The following is a 24731-nucleotide window of genomic DNA, read 5'->3' as shown; positions in this document are numbered from 1 at the left end:
ATTAAAAATAAAACTAGGCAACTCAGAGTGTGAGGTGTGTAAAAGTTGTTATTACAAAAACAAAATAAATTAAAGCTCAACTTTAATGGGCCTTACAATATTGTGTAAATATGATACTGGGCCTTACATTGGTGTAAACATTATATTAATAATTCCGTAAAAAATTATACTCCACGAGTATATATGACCTCACAAAACGTCGCCGTTTGAAACCGCTGCACCGCCGGCCTCCCTATCTTGGTTGCTCTCTTTCTCTACATCTCTCTCGGAATAGCATTTCTATCTCGCTTCAAGGAGAAGAAGTTATACAAAATTTGTATTCTTTCTGAGGGCGCATGTCTAATGTGGTCCGACCACGAAGTGCCCACCAAGTGTTCGATAAAATCACTAACAGACGCCCACCTCGTCAGAGCTCAACAAACTACAACGCCCACAAACCTGCATACAGACAGCGCCCCAATTTGGTAGACGCATTCGACTATTTCGAACAAAACGATATCATAAAATCATGGACATCGAGAATCTCGAGTTTAGTTAGGGAAAATCGGTCCCGGGAGGCTGTAGATGTGTTCAAATTGATGCTATTCAATGAGAAAAGGCCGAATTTTGTGACGGTATTAAGTGTCTTAAAGGCTGCTGGATCGCTTGGATCGAAAGATTTGACGTCTGGGATTCATGCTTACTCTATGAAAATGGGGCTGATTGAGTCGCAGGTAGCTGTTGCTACTGCACTTGTTGGCGTCTACTCTACTTGGGATATGCCGAGTGCCTGGAAAATATTTGATCAGACATCTAAAAGAGATTTGGTTTTGTGCAGTGCTATGGTTTCTGCAGTTGTGAGCAACGGTGAGTATTTGGAATCCTTTAAGTTATTAAAGGAAATGGTTTTAACAGGTGTGGAACCAAATCCTGTTACGTTTTCGAGTGTACTCCCTGCCTGTGCCGAGTTAGGTGCATTATGGCTAGGGAGAGAAATTCATGGTTATTCCATCAAAAGGTCATTTGACAATCATACCATTCTTCTCAATTCGATTTCGGATATGTACTCCAAATGCAGGCATTTGGAGGCAGCGATAGATGTTTTTGAGCATATGCAGAACAAGGATGTCGTTTCTTGGAGGATCATAATACGGGGTTGCGTTGAAAATGAGAGGCCGCGGAAAGCCTTGAAGATCTTTCTGCAAATGCTTGCTTGCTGCATACAAAATGTGGATGAACGTATCATCCAAGAAGTATTTGGTGCATATAAACAGTTGGACGAGAATTATTGCAGGCATGGATTTCATAGTCTTGTATTGAAAATGGGATTTACTTCAAATGTTCCTTTGGTGACTGAACTTCTTCAACTCTATGCTAAATTTGGCGATATTGAGTCAGCCAGGAATGTGTTTGATCATCTTAAGTGGAAAGATGTTATTGCTTGGAGCACTATGGCTTCAGTTTATGCTCAAAGTGCGCAACCTTATATGGCATTTGACATACTAAGAGAGATGCAATTGGCCGACCAGAATCCTAATTATTTCACTTACGTTAGTTTATTGCTGGCTTGTAGCTCACTTGAAGCTCTGGAGATAGGCAAAACGATGCATGCACAGATAATAAAATATGGATATTCAGCCAATGCATATTTGACATCTGCATTGATTGATTTGTATTGCAAATTTGGGGAAATAGGGAATGCTGAGGCGATTTTTGATGAAAATACCACCAAAGATTTTATATGTTGGAGTTCAATGATAAATGGCTACGCGGTTAATGGCTGTGGAGAGCTGGTTCTTGAGTGTTTCTCAAATATGCTATGTAATGGAATAACGCCTAATGATGTTGTTTTCGTATCAGTTCTATCTGCCTGCAGTCACTGTGGGTTGGAGTATGAAGGATGGAACTGGTTCAATGGGATGGAAACCATGTACGGTATCAAGCCAAATCTTGCACATTATGCTTGCATGGTGGATATGCTTAGTCGTCAAGGAAGTATTGAGGAGGCTCTTGAATTTGTAAATAATATGCCAATGGAACCTGATAAAAGGATATGGGGATCTCTTCTTGCTGGATGCAGAAACTCTCATGGACCTAACGAAATCTTGGAAGATGTTGCCAAGAAACTGATCAGTTTGGACCCAAAGAATTCTAGCTACTATGTCATTCTCTCGAATTTGTACGCAGACCAGGGTAGATGGAAGGAAGTCGAGAAGTTGAGAAATATGATGGACACCAAATTGCTGAAGAAAGTTGTGGGTTATAGTGCTATGAACTAAATCTTATACAGATACTGTGGTCATAAAGATTGTATGTTCTCCTAACCTGATGACAGATGAAAATTTCTTACATATTCAGCTTTTTAAATACACTTTGTTGTAAAGTAAAAAAGAAACAATTTTTTAGTTCATAGCAATAGCTCTGGTTTCAAGTAGAATAATGGAAATGGTGATCCTATTTGAGTTCAGGCTGGTCTCGATTTCATAGCATAAGATGGTAGCCTTGAATGATTTAATAAGTTTAGCTTGAACTGAAATTATGTTTTGAGAGGCTGCATTGAAAAATAACTAAGACTCCATGATTTGATGGAATTATTTTGATTTTTATCAGGTCAGAACTCAATGGCTAATGCTGGGTTACAACTGCTAGCAAGCAGTCTCTGCATTTGTAGATTGTAAAGCTTAGGTGTACTGCTTTGATACATCTTTCCACGTTGATTTTGAGATTGTTCGTTGTTATTGTTCACTGCTGTCCGATCTAGATTCGTGTTGATTATACGTTATCCTCGTATTACTAAAATATAGTAGTATATATCTGTGCTTCATTCTTTGGTTCATGTTGATATTCGTAACTGACCATAATAATGGAGTTTATTAAACTGAAGTTTACGTAATTACTGCTGGCATTTAATAGACAATACATGCAGTGTTTAGCTTCTTGTAACCTCTCAATGCAACAGGTATTGAAATAACATTTAGATAAGCTCTTCTTTTGCTTCTATGAATAATGAGAAGAGCCAGGCATTTCTTGATCAAATGAAAGGTGCAGTTCTTGAAGTGCTTCTTGTTAGTGCCGAAGGCATCGACCGCACCCATATTCTTGGTACTACAATCTCCTTAACATCACACAGTTCAACAAATACTCTCTTTATCCCTCTCTCTATTAACGATGTTGGATATGGTATGTTGACAGGACACCCCGGTTACCATGTTATTGTTGAATGTGGTAGTCAAGTATTCACAAGCAAGAGATCATCAGGTTTTCATAGAGATAGACTTCTCCCTCTTCATAAATCGACTGTGTTATTAACACCATTCGACTTTTGCAGGAAATCTGGGCAAATTCTACTGGAATGAAAAGCTTGTGTTCGAGCTGCCAGAATCCGAGCTGGAGACTCTGAGCCATCTGAAACTCAGGATTGTGAAAGAGGAGCGTTTCAGTGATGACGACTTTGTTGGTGAAACCATGCAAGTTTCACTTTCTCGTATGCTAGTTTTCTATGATGTTTCGCCTAGTTAGTTAGATAAATGTCATATTCTTGTTTGCAGAATCTTCATCAAAGGAATTATTGTGGAGGGGAACTACAGAGGGCTGGCGGAAATCCTCCCTGCCCCATTTAATGTGGTGCTTGAAGACGACACTTACAAAGGCGAGATGACCGTTGGAATGAAGTTCATACCGAATGTGAGTTTCTGTATCAGTGTATTTATGCATAAACGTTTATCACCAGACGATGCTGAATATCTGTTCTCTGTCGACTCTGCCAGGTCGCTGTGAACGTGGAAGGGAAGCAAAACGTGAAGAAGGGAAACGATGTAGGATCGATATGCTCTGTGATCACAAGCATTTGGAAACTCAAGTGGTGGAGGCTTTTCTCTTCTTATAAGAGTAGGTATCTCATGAACAAGAACAAAGAGAATTAGGAAATACTCAGATTAGCTATTGATATTGTTGATGAAACATCACTTGTAACTCAGGATTCTTAACCGTGATATTGGGGATTTAAAGCTGTATCCCAGGAAAGAAATATAAATACAAAATCTAATTTTTTGTTTTGAAATCTAAAATATGTGAAAAAAATCATTTTATTCTTGTTTTAATTTTTTCAATTAATATAATGAGTAAGTATTAGTTTATGCCAGTTTCTCATAACATTTAAATTTCTTAACTCTTCATATTTCACAAAAAATGGAAACAATGAACACTTGTTAAATTAATTTTTCAATTCATATAATGCCACGTTTCGAAATACTAGTAGAGTTCACTATACGTCTATACGTACAACGGTACAAGGAAAATAAACATATTCATATCAAACATAATGTCCCAATGCTACTGGACTTTTTTATTTTCTAAATGATTTTTTACTGTATAAATTTAGTTTAAAAAACGGTTAATATCCATCATCAAATGTCACTCAATTATGAATAAATTACCGGAAAATATAAATTTGGTCGAATTCAAATTTAATTTTCAATTCTAAAAATCAACTAGAAAAATCCTAAAGTTTGGAATCATTCATAATTTCTCGGGACAAAAAAAGTCGATTGTTTAAACCCTGTACCCAACCAAAAGTACATACTTTTGTGGGACGGAGAGCGTATTAAAACATTAATATCCCGCCTCAGACGCTAGTGCTACTTGGATATAAATATATTTTTTATTAAAAATATATTATTATTTGATAATTTTATATTAATTCTACCCCCTTTATTATCAGGTTTTGGATCTGCGACTGATTGCACCATACTTGCAGCCAAACAAGTCCAGATAAGAAAGAGATAAAGACGAGATAAAATCGTTCTATACTTGCAGTCAAAGAAGTACAAATAAGAAAGAGACGAGATAAGTAAATTTTACGCGAATTATCGTACTAGATAAGTTCAAATAAATCATTTTTATCTCCAATCCAGATAAAAAAGAGACGGAATAAATCGTAAATTTTACGCGAATCATCGCACTACAAATATAACCAGATAAGTGCAAGATAATTCATTTTTATCTCCAATTCCAGACACACACACAAAAAAAAAAAAAAAAGACGGCATAAATCGTAAATTTTACGCGGATTGTCGCAATATAAATGCAGCCAAATTAGATAAATCATTTTTATGCATTTAGTAACATAGAAGTTCTACTTATTTTTTGGCCTAAATATTTCTTCCTGGGCCTACAAACAATTCACAAATGAATACTATTAGATAAAATTATAGATCAACAATTAATGTAACATACAAAATCATAGAATTAACTTTGTCAAGATGTTATATCATTTGGGAAATGTCATTTACAAAAGCTTTGACGACTTGGTCCTATTTGTTTTCTTTTACTCTTCCACTTTCAACTTGATCACATGCACAATTCATTTGTCATAATAACCGGAGTACCACTAAAATAAGACATATTCATTTATATTAGATACCTAGTAAATAAGTAAATAGCAGTAATAATCGCAAGAATAACACTTAAGAGAGTAAAGAGAGAGAATTCTTTATTGACATAAGAATATGAGATGAGAAAATTGAATAGTTATAAATAAAAATGGAGGGATTTGAATTTTAATTTCAAATATTGGAAAAAAGTCCAAAAATTTGAATAACGGTTTTCCGCCTAAATCACCTATTTTGGCAAAAAAAAATCGTCACTTTTTTTGCAGACCTACATCCTCCGTACCTTTATACTTGATTGTCGTGTCTATAAAATGGAAACCGACAATTACAACGGTTCTAAATCAACCGTTAACTACAAATTTTAGTTCAAAGAAGTTATGAACGGTAACCGGGACATTAAACCCTAATCAGATCAGGGAACCCGATAACACAATTGTAGTTGAATTGTTTGTATTCAATCCGGGTTCCAACCCATACCTATTGGTTCGCTTAAAATCGTGCTCCTCTAATCTTCACTCATATTTTGCTTTGATTCGGTCCTCAATTGATAAACAAACAACTTTATCTTATGTGACTGAAAGTCACGGGTTCAAATCCAGTAACTCCAATAACATTGACGTACTCAAAGCTCATGAAGTATATGCGAAAAAAAATTTATCTGTACTTTATTTTATCTTTGCATATTAGAAAGCAATGGGCAGTAGGAGTGTTACATTATAGTAGTTGGTTAGAGCATATGTATATTATAACTACTCCCTTCGTCCGTCATTATGAGTTTCATTTCTTGGCGGCATGGATTTTAAGAAATGTTAAGAAAAATGGATGAAAAAAAGTAGTGGAATGTGAGTCTCACGTGTATATATTAGTTTTGAATAAAACATGAGTGGAATAAGTTAATGGATAGTGAGACTCTATTACCATTTAAACCGGGACTCCTATTCTGAAACCAAAAGAATATATCTTAACAAGCCCAACATGTGAAGAAGCATATGTAAAACGAATAATAAAAATGTACTTTGTGTCACCGACTTGGTCACAAAGCAAGTTGTAGAAATGTCGTTGTTGATGCCATCCGCAACGCTATCTCTTATCCGTCTCTTAACCGTCTCATCTCTTCACTATTCATGGGCCCCACTGTACTTTTCAGCTCATCTCTTAACTAAGAGACATCACCTGCATCCCTCCATCTCTTAACCATCTCTTAACTATTCATTCAATTTCATTTTTTATTTTTAATTCCAACAAATTCAATTAATAAAAAACACACTTCATTATAAATAAAATAAAATTACAATTTAAAATACCTAAAAAAATAAAAAAGACATAATTAAAAAACTAGAAATTACAAATTGCACACTCAAACTCAAATAAAAAAAAATGGAGGCAAAGAAGCAGAAGAAGGAGTTCTCTAGTGACGATCATCTAATGGTTGCCAAATTTTGCCCAAATGTGCTCCATTAGATCCTCCTGGAGTTGGGCGTGGGCGGTAGAATCACGTGTCCTTGCCCGAATAGACAACCGCTATTGCAAAGACGGATGCACTCCCGTTCGAGGCGGACTACTTGCGGTTGAGCTTCCCGGGGTTTCAGGGTCGAACCAATTTCCCGCCTCAGGTCCTTCGTCGGCGACAATCATGTTGTGCAAGATTATGCACGTATACATGATGTCGACCATATTCTCCATAAACCACTGTCGAGCCGGGGCTTTGATAATGTTCCATCGAGCTTGGAGAACCCCGAACGCTCTCTCCACATCCTTGCGAGCAGACTCTTGCTTCTGCGCAAAAAGAGACTGTTTTTCGTCCGTAGGCCTGTTGAACGTCTTCACGAAGGTTGGCCACTTCGGATAGATGTCGTCGGCAAGATAGTACCCCATTTTATACTGGCGATTGTTAGCGACGAAGTTGATGACCGGCGCTTTACCATTTAGAACTTCAGCGAAGAGGTCGGAGTTGTTGAGCACGTTGATGTCGTTGTTCGAGCCGGGGAACCCGAAATACGCATGCCAAATCCATAGCCGGTAGTCGGCGACGGCCTCGAGTATAACGGTGGGGTGGGTGCCTTTGTGGCCGCTCGTGTATGACCTCTTCAACGCCACAGGGCAATTCTTCCATTGCCAATGCATGCAATCGACACTCTCGAGCATCCCGGGGAATCCGTGCACTTGTTCGTGAAGACTGAGCAGAAACTGACAATCTGCGGTGGTTGGCTTCTTCAGAAATTCGGCGGTGAAGGCTGCCCGGACGCCTTTGCAGAAGTTCAACAAACAAAGTCGCCCAGTGGATTCTCCGACGTGCAGGTATTCGTCGAACGCATCCGCCGTTTGTCCAGTAGCAAGCTGACGGATCGCCGCAGTACATTTCTGGAGCGTCGTGTGGCTAGGACGGCCAACAGCGTCGAACCCTTCTCTAAAGAACTCTTCCCGTGCCGCCAATGGATTCACGATATGCAAAAATAGCGGGCGTGACATACGGAAACGGCGACGGAAGTAGATATCTCCCCACACCGGGTTCGGACTGAAGTAATCACGTTCCAACCTTGGGGCGGCTTCCTCCCGGTTACGGTGGATGTATGTTCGGCGTCGCCTAGGAGGCGCGGCGGCTTCCTCCTCCCTACGTCGATCTTCTTCTAGCGATTCTTCCATTATTCGACGCATTTGCTCAAATGGATCCATAATTGATTAAATTTGGGAGAAGAAAAAAATAAAGGAATGATTTTATAGAAGTGGTTGGAGAGGAAAGAAAGAGAGATGGGAGAATAGATGTGTGTTTGTGTGTAAAATGGAGAATGGAGAAGAGTATATATAGAATATAAAAAAGAGAGATGAGAGAATAGATGTGTGTTTGTGTGTAAAATGGAGAATGGAGAAGAGTATATATAGAATATAAAAAAAAAAAAAAATTAAAAATATGACCGTTCAACGGTCATATTACCATTTTTTATTTTAAATTTTTATTTATTTATTTTTTTGAAAAATCTGATTTTTTTAAAAAAAATTGAATTATGACGTCATAAATCCGACGCCCACTCGCGGGTCGGCGAGTGGGCGTCACGCCAGCAGCCCGCGCGCGCCACATGGCGCTGGGCGCGTGTCTCGCGAGCTCGAGGCTTGCCTCGCCGGGACGCGTCGGGCGTCAAGACATCTCGTCTCGTCGAGACGAGACGGGAGCCGCAACGCTGTCTCGATGCCGTCTCGTCTCGTCGAGACGAGACCGAGTCCGCAACGAGGCAGCGTTGCGGATGCTCTGATACTCCATGTACGAAGATCATGCTATTGAATTGTGGCTGTTAACCAAGAAGCATGACTATTTTCGTCATTTTTTATCGACTTTAGGCATTAGAAGAGTGTAGTTTGTAATTATGCCCTTGTGATACAATAATACTACTGTTTTGTACTTTTGTTTGATGCAATGTGTTGGGAGAGGGAGGGGGATGGGTTGTAAATTGTATGGATTGTTACACCATACTTGTAGTCAATCAAGTCCAATTAAGAGATAGAAAGAGGAAATAGATTTTAAACTTTATACTCGTTCCGTTCCAAGATAAGCGAAACACTTCTTAGGTACGGGATATAAAAAATTTATATTTAAATAGTTAAAGTAGAGAAAGAACATAGAAGAAGTAAACAGAGAATATAGTACGTGAGAATAAAGTAAGAGAGGAGAATTTTTTGCTAAAAAGAAAATTGATTTACTTATAGTGGAATATCCGAAAAAAGAATATGACTCACTTATCTTGGCACGAAGGGAGTATACTATCACAATGTACTTGTGACCAAATAAGTCTAGATAAGAGAGATATAAAAGGAATGAATCGTAAATTTTACATAGATTGACTACTATACAAGTAGTCAAACAATTCAAGATAACAAAGAAACGATATAAATCATAAAGTTTACGCGGATTATCCTACTAGATAAATTTAGGTAAATCATTTCTATCTCCAAGTCCACAGATAAAAGAGCGGCATAATATATCGTAAATTTTATAAGTTTAGATAAATGATTTCTATCTCCAAGTCCAGATAAGAGAAAGGCGGAATAAATCGTAATTTTAGGCGAATTGTTGCACTATAAATGCAGACAAATAATAAGGCTAGATAAATCATTTCTATATTTCGTATCACGATTTACGTGCAGTTTCATCAAACTTGCCTGATTAGTTCCCCAGTTAGTTCGTCCAACTGTCTGATCAAATCTTTAGCTTCAGTCACTTAATAAACTTGCCTGAAAAAACTCACGATCTACTATCTACATTCTATCTTCAAATTAGTAGCTTCAGCCTTCCGCATCCAAGATCTCGACACCACTTTCAATTTTGGTGAGAAATCTCCATATTTACACTTTTATCAAAGTAGAGTAGTTTAACAGATTTCCTGCAATTTCTAGCTAAAGTTTGTATTTTTTATCTAATTTTGTGTGAAGGAATGCAAGACTAGGGTTTCTTGAGTGTTTTTCACTTTGATTAGCTATAATTCTGTTGTTTGGTTCCAAGAAAGGTTAGGGTTTAGATATAGCATTTGCTGATGTAAGTTAATTCATTCATTTGGGGATATATTTGTTTGGTCGATCTTCTTGGAAATGGCTTATCGTCGTGAGAATCGAGTATCTAGTGGCGATGTGGTTGATGTTCTATCTGGGAGCTCTCGGAATCCTGTCAATGAGAGTTGGGAATCCGATCAAGCAGTTTGGGCCACGGAGGATGAATATGGGATGTGGAATGGAGAAGCCTCTTTTGACACCAATTCAAACTCGAGCTACGATGGGGCTTGTGCAGGAAGTGAGCCACCGAGTAAGAGATCAAGGGGTTCCAATACAGGAGACGGGGCAGCTTCTAACCGCTCGAAGGCCATTGGAAAGATGTTTTACAAAACTAAACTGTGTTGCAAATTCCGGGCAGGGACTTGTCCGTATGTCACCAATTGTAATTTCGCGCACAGTGTTGAGGAGCTCAGGAAACCACCTGATAATTGGCAAGAAATTGTGGCCGCACATGAGGAGGAACGAGCATCATCATCTGAGCCGAGGGAGGAGTTTCAGATCCCTATTGTTGGGGTCAGTGATGAGACGCAGAGGTCTTATAAAGGAAGGCACTGCAAGAAGTTCTACACTGAGGAAGGATGCCCTTATGGGGAGAACTGCACTTTCCTTCATGATGAGCAGTCCAAGGCCCGAGAAAGTGTGGCTATAAGCTTGGGCCCGGGCAGTGGCAATGGAAACTGCAACACCAATGGCAATGGTGGTGGCAGTGCGAGTGGACCAACCTTGAAGCCATCGAATTGGAAAACGAGGATTTGTAACAAATGGGAGCTTACTGGATACTGCCCTTTTGGAAGCAAATGCCACTTTGCTCATGGTGCTGCAGGTATAGCGCTTCGTTATGTTGCAATTTTTTAATGCATTTTATCTCTGTTGCATTTAGAAGCTATAGCGTCAAAAAGGAAAAGGATATGATTACACGTTCCTTTGTTTAGTCGAGCTTGCTGTTTTAACCATATAAAAGACCGTTACAGTTTTCTGTACCATCCCGAATAAAAATCTCGATTATGAATGCTTATGTGTTCGTTTGACAAAACTCTTGATAACGCTGTGATTAATGGTTTTGTGCTTGTGCTGTTTACTTTTATTTCTTGCTCCACAATGTTTTTTCTCTGATAAGCTCCAAATTCTTGCAAAAAACAGAACTACACAACTACAGTGGCGGGCCAACTGACTTGGAAGCTAAAAATCTGTCAACTCCCGATGCCAAACAACCGGTGAGAACACCGGCTGATAGTTTCGTTGCAGCTCTTCCTCATGCCGAAGGCTATCATTTGGGAATCCGGCCCCAGAGACTGTCCAACACGATACAGAGAAGTGGACAGAGACCTAATCAGAAATGGAAAGGCCCAGATAAGATTAGCAAGATATATGGTGACTGGATCGATGACCTCTAGTGGACAGATGGTGGTTTCTTCACTTAATAAAGGTGTTATAAGAAGAAACGAGCGGCTTTGTCGCGTCTTTGTTGTTGTATCGGATGTTACTCTGTAGAATAAGAAGAGCATGTGTGGGGTGTTCGTCGTCGCTGACTGAATGTCTTTGCCGGTTTTTGTATGTTGTAACATTTTTGCCTTTCATACTGTAACAAAATTGTGTTTCTGAACATGTTAATTTGTTGGAAATTTTCCATATGCTTGCCTGGAAATAGATTTTGATTCTAGTTATCGTAGATAAAATGGTGGTGTTGACTTTGTTAGAAATTTGAGCATTTTCTTTTCAATAATGTCAAAATATTTCATAAATTGATATTTGATAAATTACGAAAGGTTTAGAAGTATGATGGTATAAATTATTAAAGGGAAAAACAAGCAGAGGCGCAAGCGTAGGGGGATTACATGGTGGACAAAAATCGCTACATAATGATAATCGAAGACCATAATATTTGTAACAAAATATCGCTGAGCATCAAAGAAGCTACAACCCTCATTTCTCTTACATTCAACTCAGCTCCAGACGACAAAAGAAAAAAGGGAAAAATATATTGTATCTATATATACAACTATGGAAATGCACCATCCAGAACATTGGAACAATCAAAAGGTGTTAGTGGTGAGCAGGGTCCCAGATCGCCCGTGCGTACCAGAGGAAGCCGGGTAGAAACTTTCGTCTTTGAACCGACCCGGCCGCCAAGGCACCTGTAAAGAATGAGTCTCCGGAGCAGTCTCCTCGCCCCCCTCCCGTCTCCTCTGAGGTATTAACAACTGGAGATACGCGAGAGTAGACCATCCGGGACACAACCTACATGAAAAAAATTCAAAACAACCAAGTCTAGGCCGTGCTTCGCATCAGCTGTCCTCATCTACTGCACCAATGTACGTGAGATCCGTCCGCCTAACCCTAACGGCTCCCTTTAGCAAGAAGGAAGCCTTGAAATTAGCATGCTCGCTGTTGCTGATGCCTGCAGAGCTTGGCGAGGGCTGCCCCGCCCCGGCGCCATCCTCCAGAAGGGTCCACGGGTCGATCTCCGTGTCAAGGTCCGCTTGCGACGTCTGTGACTTTGATTTCATGTTGGTGCGCCCCGTATTCCTCTGAGGTAGGTTTGAGTTGCAGGGGTTTAACACTGTCACCAGGTTGCTCGGTTGGAGACAGGCAAGGGCAGTATGTGGTACAGACGGAGGCTGGCACAAGAGTGAAGATCGAGCAGGTGGTGTTAGAAACGGCAACGCACTTTGAATACGCCACCGGATTGTCTTGGGTAGTTCCATGCGATCCAAGTCATTCTGCATATTAACGGCAAGATCTTGACATGAGGAAGAAGAGAAATTGAACTGCTATACACATTTCCCCCCTCCAAACGATGATAATATGGATTTCGAAAGAAATATGGAGTTTGCAAATGTCAAACAAACCTGCAGGCTTTCTGCAACTTCCCGATCAAAAGCAGCATAGTCCTTGCTGGACTCAGTTAGCTTGGATTCGGATTTCAGTTTCAACCAGCTTGGCTGGTAACTGCTCAGCAGCACATGCAGCACGAGCAACAAACAATCAAAAAGGCTTTCACCACACAGAAATGTCGTAGATGTATATTTCTCCATAAGAGATCCTGCATCCCTATTGGAAGAAGTCGGTGCAGTATTTACATAGAGGGAGTTATCTTCGTGCACGACCCTGCTTCCGAGAAGGCGTAAAATCACTGAAGCAAGAATGTATCTCATATTACGGCTTGAAGGCTCCCTGCAAAAGTGACATGTTAGTACATATTAATAAGTACAATGTGCCTTATTATTCATAAGAATAGGATATTCAAATATCCACATGGACATGGAGTACTACTAATAACTATCATGTTAGAATGAAAGCCAGCATACAAATACACAAACCAAACAGAAATGGTTGTTCGTGTCAAACAGTAATACAGAGAAAGTGGAATGAATGAAAAGTTCATTCATGACATAGATGTTGAAACAAACACTATAAGTCAACGACTTTTAAGGTAAACCACACATTCATGACATTTGATATTGACAGTTTGAGGTTAAACCAGAAAAGAACATGATGCAATCAGAAAAGTAAAATTACCTATCTCCGCAAATAATAGGGAGTAATCTCAGCAGGAACTGCAAACGCAAAGTCATGGAGGCTCGCAGTGCTGCAGGAGAAGGTGGAACAGTGTCAGCAGATACAGTAGATTGTCTTGGTATCCCAGGACTGCCGCTTTTTGCACTCTTGCGGCTGCCACTTTTATTGGCAGGACTTCCAATAGCAGGGGATGGGGTTGCTGCAGACTTGCCACCTCCACGAGTAACTGTATTTATTTGTTGTTCAATGTTGCTCATCTGCTTGATCATTTCACTTGCAAAACTATTACGCAAGTCATCAGAGCCTTGATCCACACAAGGAAGGATCAATTCAATCAGAGCTCTCTCTGTCAGATGCTGCTGATTCACAACCACCCCTTCAACGACCGAGAGGCCATGCCCTATTGCAGAATGGTTAGCATCAGCCCCTTCATCAATAACTTCGCCTTCCTCAAGGGCACCAACTTCGGATTTCAATCTCTCACCTTTACTACTCACTGATTTGGTATCAGCATGCAACCATCCCCATGGCTTCCAGTATTGAGGCTTAACAGACAATTCTTTGATGTCGGCAGCAATATTCATAACTTTCTGCCAAATTGTTTTCTTGCCATACAGGACTTCTGCACCTCTGAGCAACCATTTTGCTTGCGACAGCATTGAATCCTCGAGCGACTTCCCCAATAAATGAACAGCTTCAGAGAATAAGGGAGCAGCATCAGGCCTGACAAGTAATCTGGTTAGGATAATTTGGACAAAGATACTCTCATTCTCCGAAGCAGTATTTTTATCAGAATGGGGTGAGAGAGATCGTATTGCATCAGTCAAGGAGATCTCGTTTTCCATAATCTTTTCGTTAACAGCCTGTTCATTTAGGAGGAGCCTAAGCTCAATCCACTGCCAATGAAACTTGGCAGGTTGCAGGGTATCCAAAACATTTACAAGCCTACACATAAGCTTTTTCACATTTTCTGCACATTGTTTTTTTATTTCACCTTGACCAGAGATCCAATTTCCCACATCCAATCTCGTTACAGGTTCTGGCATTTTGCAGTCTATGAGTGCATCTAGAAAAAGCCTAGAACGAAGAGGGGCCAAAGTAGCAGCTTTTAATTTGCTTTCTGTACCAATAGATTGCAGCATTGATACAAATTCTGAATCAAGAGTATCTGCGGCTATGAGATCATATAAACCATGAGCTTTGCGGAAACATATCTCACGGAAGGGAAAGTGCTTTATGGCATCACCTATAGCTGCAGTCAGTGATTGAGACAACTGATGTGAATCTTCTCGTGCTCCAACACTAGCATCAAGCATAGGCTTCCATATCACAAAGGCAAATATAGAATAGGCGGGTGGAAAAACCAAGTCCAGAGACAGCATTCGCTGCATTCTCGAGAGAGTTACAACTGAAGCTTCACCCAAGAGTTCCACAAGAAGTCCATCACATACTGTTCTGCAGTTCCCTACAAGAACCCTGAACCAGATCACTGAAACTTCAATCATGCTGTCAATCTTCGAAACTCCCACGGATCGTGCATTTCCGTTCATGCTAGTTTTCAGACTCCTTGCAAACTGCATTAGATCCAGGCCCTCTTTAATCCTAAATAGGGTAACCATTCTATCCAGGCTAGCAACTCCCTGAAGAATTGCCCCAACAACTAGTGCAGAAACAGCTGTTGTTCTAGCTGCTCTCCCAAGAGCTGCTTTACTCGAGTGTTCAATAGGTAAATTTGCATTGAAGTCGAGGGATTCAGGAGACATTTGAAACTGGCTGCGAGGTGCCTTTCCAGGTGCATAAGTTTGCATGAGTGCGGAAGAAGCTTCTGTTGCAAGAGCGACCTCAAAGACTCGGCTCTGACGTTCTCCAAGTGCTTCCTTTAATATACATAGACAGGTGATGTGAACCCGTAAAATGCACCTTGCAAAATTTAGGGATCCAGAAGAGGAAGGGACACTTGAGTTATTACTGCTGGCAGATAAATCAGGAATTCTGCCAATTACTTGTCCAACATTATTAACAATAGCAGCAATTGCAGAAGAAACCAGTGAAGGATCTCCTTCCTGTGCAGCCCCACCAGTTTGCCTCATGCAGTCAATCAATCCCTGCACAATTTTTTGAGCTAAAGGATAGCCATCTTCCCACCTCTCCAAACTTGGGATTTTATTTGTTCCAGCACCATAAGGCTTTCTATCTTTGTTGTAGAAGTACTGAAAAGATTCATCCACATGCTTGTTAACTATTTCTTTCATGCTCAAACCCACTCTAGAAACCCGTGCTGCACCTGTTATCTTTTGACGGAAATAATCATCAAGATCTTCCACTCCATTTGGAACACCAAGGGTAAAGCCAAAGTCCCCTTCTGAGGACTTTGCCGAGTCTATTTCAGAACTCTGTCGCTTATCACATGTGGATTTGAAGTTCTTTTCCCATTCAATGACACTGGTTACATTGCTGTACTTCTTCAGAATTTGGCGGGCATAAACTAAGGCAGGTGACGCCGAAACCACCCTACCTTTAGATGCCAAAAATGTGGCAGCACGATGCATTGTGGCAGACAGAGTCTCAGGAATAAGGTCAGCTGCAACAATTACGTGTTCATAACTGAAACCGAAAAAAATAAGATGAGTGAAAATATTAAGGATCAACAGAATGCAGTAATTTTATGAGAGAAATATGGAGTGTATAATTATATATATGCAGTGCCTTCATCAGGGGAATACAAAAATATGCTTTTCAGAAGCAAGCATATTAATTTTTAATATACACCATGGTTAAGTGCAACCATTGCAAGAATAATCGATGAAATTCTAGTGAGGGACAAGGGAACCCCCAAACAATATCCACAAATGATATGACAAAACACTGAAGATTGAATTGAAGAGCATACCTACGAATGAATGACAGAAGAAATGCTTCCCCAATGTTATAGACATCGTTATCTGCACTTCTAGGAAGCATCATGATACTCCTACTGGGGATCGCAGTACCAGGATTATTAGGAATTTTTGGCAACAACCAAAGAAGAAACCTCGTTGCGGAGGTGTATTCATGACAAACATCCATTAAATATATAATTGCTGACAGTTCATCTTCACCAAGCCTCCAGCATGTGGAGCTTCGACCATCATTAGCAGGAAGTGTCCTACCATATTGACCAATCTTAGGCACAGTCCTTTCAGCCTCTTCAATTAGGTGCTTAACCGCAGCTATCATCCATACAATCAACTTCCTCTTCTCTACAAACCGCATCTGCTTCAGAAGCTTTCCAATTGAAACAATATCTCCAGAGGACAGTTTTCTGGCCACATATACTGATTTTACGATGTCATCAGAAACACTTCTGTGGTGTGGGCACCCAATCTTACTTTCACATACATGGCTCGTAGATGCTCCCTGGCTACCTTCAATTCGAGCAGCATCTAATTGAGCAAGACTTTGAGTTTTCCGGACAGATTTCTGCCTGCTCCTCGAGGTCTGCTTGGTAGGCTTAGGAGGTGGTTCTGCTTTATATGATTCCATATATTGGACCCCCTTTTTTATCCACCATATTTCTTCATCATCAGCTGGATTTGACTGCAGGATTGAGCTCATTTCTTCACTTAATTTTTGTCTCTTCGTTCTTCTGCATTCTTCGCACCCAGATGTTTCTTCAGTGCCATCAGTTCTATTATAGACCCCACCAGGTCTCTTGGTGCTCACTTGAGATTCATCAACTCCAGTATCAGCAGATGAAGAAGGATTGGGAAATTGCAACAGTGACGAAATTGAAGCTTTTAACTCCTCAAGCTTGAAATCCAAGTCGGCATCTGTTGATGATTTGGAAGTTGCCTGAAAATACCACTGATCAACAGAAGATGGGGAGCCATTTCCATTTTCAGACATGTGGAAATACTTTTTCTTTGTCGCATTTCTTGCACCAGGAGTAAATTTACTGGCTCCTAGCAACCCATCAAGTAGCAAACGGCGTTCATTAGAGTAAACATTCATTGCTTCCAAAAGAATTGGTGGTTCAACAAGCTGGGCTTCCTCCAGAGCATCACGAATGTAGGGAGCAGGCAATTGCTTCAAGAGTTTGTAATGTCTCTTACGCTTTTCCAGGCTAACCATAGGTCCAATGCCATCCATGATTCCACTTACAATCAGCTGTCTGCCATATGCCAAAGGATTAAAAATGCCAGATCGCATCAACTCTCTTACTAGAAGTTGCACTCTTGTAAAACCTTCCCTGTTATGCACCTCATGTTGATCGATCCAACATACAATAACATCATGCAAAAGGCTTGGACTCTCAAAAATATCTAAAATATCTTTGTTTCTCGGCTTTGAACTGTACAAGGTTTCCATCTTCAGTTTTAGAAGTCGTATTGCTATAAATATATGAGAGAAATCTCTTCTACCAGTAAACTTAAGACCTTGGGGAGGTGCAGCACGAAAATCCCTAAATTCACAAGTAGCCCATTCACAAATTAGGAAAATGGAGCAAAGTAATGATGGTGTCACCTTACCAATATGCTTAAGTGATGTAAGTAAACAGGGACACACTTCAGCACTCCAATGCCCAGTATAAATTTCATCCCATGTATTTTCTAAGAGCAAGTTGCAAGAAACTCCTACATCCCCATGCATGAGAGCTTGGTCCAACACCTGCAAGGCTTTTGCTACATTGTGACCAGGATGATTGGGTTTGGCTGCTCTTGAAAGAGTATCTGAACATTTTTTAATCGATGAAACAACACTTTGAAATGAAAAGGAGTCAGCTTGAACATCATGGTTTTTATCCCTAAGTACACCGGATACTTCAATTTGACCACCCTTCACTTTCTTAGCATCCTCAGCCATTTTAGATAAGAAACTTCCATCATTTACTACATGACTTGTTACACACGCTGGCAAGGGAAAACAGTCCAAAGCCACAAAAGTATCAGGCACAGCTAGTACCAAATACCGAAGCATCTCAACAACAGCAGCAGTAGTATATGCACGTCGAGAATTATCAACAAGATCAGAACCACCAGGAGAAGGCTCTTGTATGAACCGAACAGCAATCCTCACTAGTGTACGCACATAAGTCTGAGATGAAACAACTGTTTCTATGACACCATATATAATGGGCAATAGCAACTGGGTAACACTGAGCAATTCTTTTTCCTGTGGTGCCATGATTTCATGGGTTGGAACATTAAAGGATAACACAATTATCAGAACAAATTGTAGATAGCTAATCTATTGCATCCAGAAAATAAAGAGGTAGATGAAAGAAGATCAGTACCTGGAGCTGATTAAGAACCCAATCAATAATGAGAGAAGGAATGACTAATCCTTCAGCATGGTGCCAATGAATAATTCTCACCACATACCACCACTTATTATACAGGGAAGGTTCCTCACCATCTACAACAGATGAATATGAATCACCCTTTTGTTGCACTGAACCAGCGAAGATCATTTGTGAAGACCGATCCCGCGCATACAATGCTGAATGAGTATTGTTCCTTGTAAGAAATTCATCCAATAGACACTGCAAGTACTCTATAATATCTTTCGTCCATTGTTCCGAACGTGAAATTTGAGTTTTTTCATGATACCCAGATGATGTATTAGAAGAGGCCGTACGAACCTGACAGAAAAAATAAGATCACTAATCCCAAACCTGAGGACAGAAAATCAGTTTTTCTTTAAAAAGGATAAATCCACTTCTTCTCTTAGCTGGATATCCATACCTGATTAAGATAAGTTACTTTGACAAACCATGTTGCTCTCAACAATGGAACATTATTTCTAATAAGAACTTCAAATGGAGACTTCCTCCGATAGCCAGGAGGAACATGGTCAGCCAATGACCGCAATCTTTTATGTGGTTGTGATAAACCCTGGAGAGAAGCTCAAAAACAAATCAGTATCCTGGTTGCTTTTACCACTATCACAAGAATATCATTACACTAATGAACATCAAATGCCATCAAGAAAATTTTCCAGGTTCATTGTGAGTTGCGACATTTCCCTCATATTGCATCATAATAGTTACACTAATACAACTGCATGAACAACTTTAGAAGCTTAAGGAATCAAACATAAACAAAGTCTTCACTTGTCAAACTTATAATGTTGAACATCTTGGCGCTCACTTTTAGGATTATTCATCATAAAACATGGATTGCCTAGTTGAATACAATGAAAAGGCAAGCCCGAAATGGAAATTCGGGGACATTTAGCATAATTTGTGATTATGGTTGTGCAGCAATGATCCAACCTATGGTAATGCATTTTGTAGTCCAATTCAACAACTGAAAGAAAGTTATATAAATGAAGATAGGGGGGAAGTGCATATAACAACCTAGTTCAGAAATCAATCCTGACACAATTCACAAACCAAATAAGGTGCATCTTTTATGAAAATATGGACGACCTAGCTCTTGAAGGCAATTCATTATATCACGGATGAGCTTTAGAAGTCAAATATCAACTTCATGAAATTTGTATGAAACTAAAAAGACATGCCTCAATCCACTTCCTCCTGAAGTCTTCTCCACATGGTCTTTGCTCAGGGAATATACCAGGCTTTGTCAGTAGAGTACTAGAAAGTGGCACTCCATAAACTTGACCTGCCTGTAAATAGAGGGTATTTGTTATTTTCAAAGCTTGTCATCGGTATCCAAACACATAACCATGACTAATTCTTGTCTGCAGTAACAGAAGACGGAGAAATTGATCTATTTACAAGTAAACAGATAGTGTTATTTTTTCACTATCTAAGATGAGCAAAGAAGAACACAGCACCTTTCGCTTTTGGGCACGAGACTCATTAATTGCTCTATGGCATTTTCGGATTGCCTGCAAGTGAATTTCGATTTAACTTATAAGCTTCATTCATACCAAAAGGCAAGCATGAGAAATTCTCTATTTTCTTAGGAAAACGAGGAGAAGGTTCATGGTCAAATTTTACTGCACACCTCTTTGCACTTGGCAATAGTTGGATTGTTGAAAAACTGAACCTGAGACAAGAGGATCTCTCTGGATTCCTGAGTTCAATTTGGTGATATAATGTATAAGTAACAAATGCAGAAGAGGTTTGATAAGAGTCATATGCCAGGTACATACAGAAAGATATGTAAAGACTACCTCAAGTCCTTCAACAGTCTCTCTGTAACCAGATTGCACATACTCCCTTGTAAGTGTCTCTTCAGGGCAATTAGGAGTCTGTGGGTGAAAATCAGGTGGCCCAACTCTGTAACCATAATAAAGTACAGCTGGGTTGAGGAAAGGGTTATAATAATTTGTAAAATGGAATTCAGGACCAATCTGGGATATCAAGATATTATTTAGATGGCTCTAAGTTTCTGACACTATAGTCTGTAAGGAATGGAGGATAGAGGAAAATAACAATAACCTCTTGTCCTGAGGACCTTTAAGGACCACCAAATGAAGAATGTAGTCCGCCAAATATTAAAAAATAAAGAGGAGATACTGAAATTACCTGGAGTTTAGTGATTCCTTATCACACCTCAATTTGTATTGATTTGGTTGAGCAGAACGTCTGGGAGAGAGAACAAGGTAAATAGACCAGTTAGGAATTAAATGCTTCAATGGTTTGATAAAAGAGATGCACATACTGCATTTTGGTGGAAGTGATTGGACTCTCAAGTTAGATTTAATTGCATAGCTTATGTACAATAACTAAAAAGACCAATATAAACAGTATGCTAAAGGGTGAAATAGCTAGCAGCCTCGACATATCAATTAAAAGAAACAATATCTAAAGGGTGAGAAGAGAAACAAAATCATCCAAGAACCAGAATACCATTTCCAATCAGAATTCAGAAAATAAATGCTACATCAGGAAAGGGGGCAGCATTGCATAGTACATGTAAGATACCATAAAGCCCATCTCAAATCAGTAGTATTGCACCCAAAAAGTGCCAAACTGAGAAAAATGGCAACTTAAACCCTTCCATATGAACTGATGTTAATATGCAAAATTGACCATATAAAATCAGTAGTATAGCACCCAAAGTCCCAAACTGAGAAAAATGCCAACATAAAACCCTTCCATATTTACTGATGTTATTGTGCAAGAACGAAAACCTTATGAAATCGGATGTTTTAACTACTAATATTTCATCAATGCAGTACCCTAGCATTAATTCATTTCCAATAAACCATAACTGTTCTTACTTCTTAGTTCTTACATATCAAGTAAAACAATCTATACCATTGTGTTTTAATTTGGAAAGTTTTCATTTAAATCCAGTTCTCCATGTCAGATACAGTTTCATCGGAATATTTGATCTAGAATAATGTTAAATCAGATCAAGGATTTATCTTTCACAATTCATGAGCATGGAGTAAACTCCTGCATTATAAGAACCATTTGAAGAAAAACAAAACTTACTAAATCTGATGTGAAAAACAAGAATAATGTTAATAGATCACAAAAGAAACCTACTTCTTAAGGGGAAAAGATTATCCATGAGAGCATCAGAATTCTTTTTAGTGACAGAAAATTGACCTGCTTTAGCCCAGTATTATTACGATAGAATTTTTAACATGCTACATGCAAGTGGATAACTACCTTGAATTTAGTGAGAAGTTAGAAGGCAAAGTTGATGGATCAGCACGGGATGCATCCCTCGATTGTATCCCGGAAATTGCATTGTTATTTAGCGCACTAGTGCAGCTGCCAGCATGATACCTTTGCATCTCTTCCAACAATCATCTGCATGCTGCCACCAGCATTGAGCAGCAAAAGGAAATGTATGCTTGCCAATCTACCGGAGCAATTTATTCAGGGATTGCCATAATCCATGTAAAATAGCCACTTTAATTCTACAAGACATAATAGATCAAGGAAATAAGAAAAGTTCTATCTGACATGACAACTAAACTGTAAATTATTTATTAAAAACACATTTGTGTGTAGAAAACCAGTTTAGTACGTAGTGTGACAAAACATGAACATTGTACCCAAAAGAGTGAGACAGATCCTAGACCATCAAAAAGTATAGCAATGCAATGAATATGGCTCGTTTCGCCACTAATTTTGACATAAGAGTAGTAACATTAAGATCGATTGTAGGATAACATAAAGCAGCACAAAGATTGATAACATCAAACATGTGGAGTTTTGCTTGTGTAATAAAAGAAATAAATCATATTTTCCAACTCGTGAATAATGATACAAGGATGAATTAAAACAATTGCTCTTATACACATTAACCCAACTTTACGCATTACATCCCTCATTCTTCAATCTTGATTTAACCTCCATGATCCCATCCCTCCCAAAACAAAATGCCAATAATTAATCAATCCCTTGCTTAATCACTCAAACCTTAATAATCACTGCAATTCCAACAATTGAAGAAGTTGGCGTCAGCAGCTTCAACATATCAAACTCAATCGCCCAAGCAACTCATACACCAGATATTTATACTGAATCAACACTCATCTAAACTAGCAAATAACTCGAAATGAGCTGCCCAATAGCCAATGATGCAACGAACCAAGAAGCACATAGTTACAAAAGAACATTTATATGACGTTCCCAAAACTGAACGAGATCAGGATCAAAGCATACCTGATAAAAACAAAGTAAGAAATCCTAACACTAATCGAATCCCCAAATCCCGCGAGTATCGTCTGCCAAGAATTGGGAGTTGAGGAGTTAAACTAGGGTTCAAAGGAGCAAATAGCAAAAGGTAGGGTTTTTCACATATAACTTAAATCACGAAGAGTAGAGAGAGAAATTGCGGAAATGGAGGGGAAGATGAGAGATTTGGAGTATCGGTTTACTACCAGATTAGGGATTTGAAATCGTATTGGAGGAATCAAAATCAGGGGAATTCTAGATTACGTGTTGTTTTATTTATGTGTACGTATTGATGTATCTATAGGTTACAGAAACAGAAAGTTTAGTGCTAAATTTGCACTTGGGGTACTCTTTTAGACAAGAAAACGGAAGTAAATAAGCAGTCACCTTTTCAACCACAGCAAACATCAATATCCATTTCTCTCTAAAACTATACGACCCAAATGAATTAATTATTTGCAAATGTATTTAAATTAGGAAAATTTCTCCAAAGAGTCGGGAACTATGATTTATTTTCATCTCCTCAATTAGGGTTTAGGGTGATGATATTGGCATTTAGTGATTTGAACTTTTTAATCATTTGGCTTTGTTTTGTTGATCCTACGGGTATAGAGTCACTGGCGGATCTAGGGGGGAGGAGGGGGCGGTCGCCCCCTCCGTGCGACTAATTTCATCTTATTTGGACGTGAAATTACCATGTCCGCCTCTTCCATTTGCATCGACGTCGCTCCGAAAATTGAAAAAATTGTCATTTTCGCCCTAAATCAAGCTACTAATATATATTTCGCCCCTTCCATTTATGAATCCTGGATCTGCCACTGTATAAAGTAGTTTGATAGTTGAATCTAAAACTTAAAGTAACCAATGAAAAACAATTTTTACAAGCATACTGCACTCGATTTACCTGTAAATTTAATTTACGATATGATATTACAATAGTGATGGTCTTTAGTCTATTAATCGAGTAATGGATTAGTACTATATATTTTGTATTAGGATGTAAAATATTTGAATATGATATATGTAATCTTACGTATTTGTGAAATAATATAATAGTAAATCACTGTTTTATAGTAAAAGAATTTGCGATTTGAAGCAAATAGTTATTATGATGTGGTGAATACATTATATACAATTATCTACCATTATCACTGGTAGCAAGTAGTATTAAGTAAATATTTTACTTACAATATTCAGACATTAAGTTTCGATAGTGAACTATGTTTTAAATTACAAAATTTTATTTTCCGTATTAATAAAACTAAAATGTGAATCGGTTTTAATGTTAAAATTATTTAAAATGTGTTTTAAAATGTGATCAAAGTTGCAAGATAATAGTACTAAGTTTCATGGGGTGTCTCAAACAAATATATTCGTTTTTATGGGGGTACGAAGTGCAAATATCGTGTGTACAATGGGTGTGGGGTTGACTTGTTATTTTTGGGTGCTGACATAAGAAATTAGTTGGTTATATTTTTGCTCAAACTGGGACTTTGACAATTCAGTTGATAGATTATAAACTCATTTCAAAAGAGTACTCCTATTAACTTGCAAGTGCTCCACTAACACGTGGTAATTATAGTAATTAAAATGCAAACATTGTTAATAAACGTGTGATAAACATTGATAATTCACATTAACTAATGTATAAAATTATTTAATTTATTTTTACACTCATAATTGTAACAATGATTATAATTGTGTTGTAGTTTTCC

General features: G+C 38.8%; 4 protein-coding genes across 6 annotated transcripts; 3 read left to right on the top strand and 1 right to left on the bottom strand.

The window, feature by feature from the left end:
- Positions 1 to 155: 155 nt before the first annotated feature.
- Positions 156 to 3071, top strand: LOC125203344 (putative pentatricopeptide repeat-containing protein At3g01580). The gene is made up of 2 exons (XM_048101666.2): positions 156 to 2289; positions 2939 to 3071. The coding sequence occupies exon 1, from the start codon at positions 336 to 338 to the stop codon at positions 2256 to 2258; it is 1923 nt and encodes a 640-aa protein (XP_047957623.1). The 5' UTR covers positions 156 to 335; the 3' UTR covers positions 2259 to 2289; positions 2939 to 3071.
- Positions 2942 to 4039, top strand: LOC125203345 (Calcium-dependent lipid-binding (CaLB domain) family protein). Its single transcript, XM_048101669.1, has 5 exons — positions 2942 to 3081; positions 3172 to 3237; positions 3308 to 3446; positions 3528 to 3663; positions 3747 to 4039. The coding sequence occupies exons 1-5, from the start codon at positions 2979 to 2981 to the stop codon at positions 3900 to 3902; spliced, it is 600 nt and encodes a 199-aa protein (XP_047957626.1). The 5' UTR covers positions 2942 to 2978; the 3' UTR covers positions 3903 to 4039.
- Positions 4040 to 9451: 5412 nt separating this feature from the next.
- LOC125207730 (zinc finger CCCH domain-containing protein 12-like) lies at positions 9452 to 11553 on the top strand. The gene is made up of 2 exons (XM_048107196.2): positions 9452 to 10731; positions 11049 to 11553. The coding sequence occupies exons 1-2, from the start codon at positions 9948 to 9950 to the stop codon at positions 11300 to 11302; spliced, it is 1038 nt and encodes a 345-aa protein (XP_047963153.1). The 5' UTR covers positions 9452 to 9947; the 3' UTR covers positions 11303 to 11553.
- A 194-nt stretch (positions 11554 to 11747) lies between these two features.
- Positions 11748 to 23364, bottom strand: CCT (RNA polymerase II transcription mediator). Of its 3 annotated transcripts, none has more exons than XM_089061145.1 (14): positions 23223 to 23357; positions 23005 to 23066; positions 22000 to 22253; positions 20905 to 20964; positions 20550 to 20655; positions 20381 to 20449; positions 20208 to 20261; positions 19929 to 20036; positions 19151 to 19300; positions 18700 to 19047; positions 16318 to 18578; positions 13428 to 16031; positions 12758 to 13082; positions 11748 to 12628 (listed from the first exon to the last, which is right to left on the bottom strand). In XM_089061145.1, exons 3-14 carry the CDS (start codon positions 22125 to 22127, stop codon positions 12194 to 12196), a joined length of 6648 nt encoding a protein of 2215 aa, XP_088917271.1. In that variant the 5' UTR covers positions 22128 to 22253; positions 23005 to 23066; positions 23223 to 23357; the 3' UTR covers positions 11748 to 12193. The 3 variants fall into 3 exon arrangements, with proteins under 3 accessions (XP_088917271.1, XP_088917272.1, XP_047963681.1); XM_089061146.1 differs by having other exon boundaries at positions 22000 to 22195; XM_048107724.2 differs by having other exon boundaries at positions 23005 to 23364.
- Positions 23365 to 24731: the final 1367 nt, after the last annotated feature.

This window comes from Salvia hispanica, chromosome 6, assembly GCF_029641045.1.
Source record: "Salvia hispanica isolate PSC_SH4W2 chromosome 6, Shi_PSC_v1, whole genome shotgun sequence".
NCBI lineage: Eukaryota > Viridiplantae > Streptophyta > Magnoliopsida > Lamiales > Lamiaceae > Salvia > Salvia hispanica.
This window is presented reverse-complemented; position numbering and strand designations above follow the sequence as displayed.

Excerpts from the sequence above, each read along its gene's own strand:
- LOC125203345 (XM_048101669.1), top strand. The coding sequence starts at position 2,979 with ATGAATAATGAGAAGAGCCAGGCATTTCTTGATCAAATGAAAGGTGCA. Across the intron at positions 3,238-3,307 it reads CACAAGCAAGAGATCATCAG|GAAATCTGGGCAAATTCTAC; the intron begins GTTTTCATAGAG and ends CGACTTTTGCAG. Across the intron at positions 3,447-3,527 it reads GACTTTGTTGGTGAAACCAT|AATCTTCATCAAAGGAATTA; the intron begins GCAAGTTTCACT and ends TCTTGTTTGCAG.
- CCT (XM_048107724.2), bottom strand. The coding sequence starts at position 22,127 with ATGCAAAGGTATCATGCTGGCAGCTGCACTAGTGCGCTAAATAACAAT. Across the intron at positions 19,048-19,150 it reads AAGTAACTTATCTTAATCAG|GTTCGTACGGCCTCTTCTAA; the intron begins GTATGGATATCC and ends TTTTTCTGTCAG. Across the intron at positions 16,032-16,317 it reads CTTCTGTCATTCATTCGTAG|TTATGAACACGTAATTGTTG; the intron begins GTATGCTCTTCA and ends TTTCGGTTTCAG.
- LOC125203344 (XM_048101666.2), top strand. The coding sequence starts at position 336 with ATGTCTAATGTGGTCCGACCACGAAGTGCCCACCAAGTGTTCGATAAA.
- LOC125207730 (XM_048107196.2), top strand. The coding sequence starts at position 9,948 with ATGGCTTATCGTCGTGAGAATCGAGTATCTAGTGGCGATGTGGTTGAT. Across the intron at positions 10,732-11,048 it reads CTTTGCTCATGGTGCTGCAG|AACTACACAACTACAGTGGC; the intron begins GTATAGCGCTTC and ends TGCAAAAAACAG.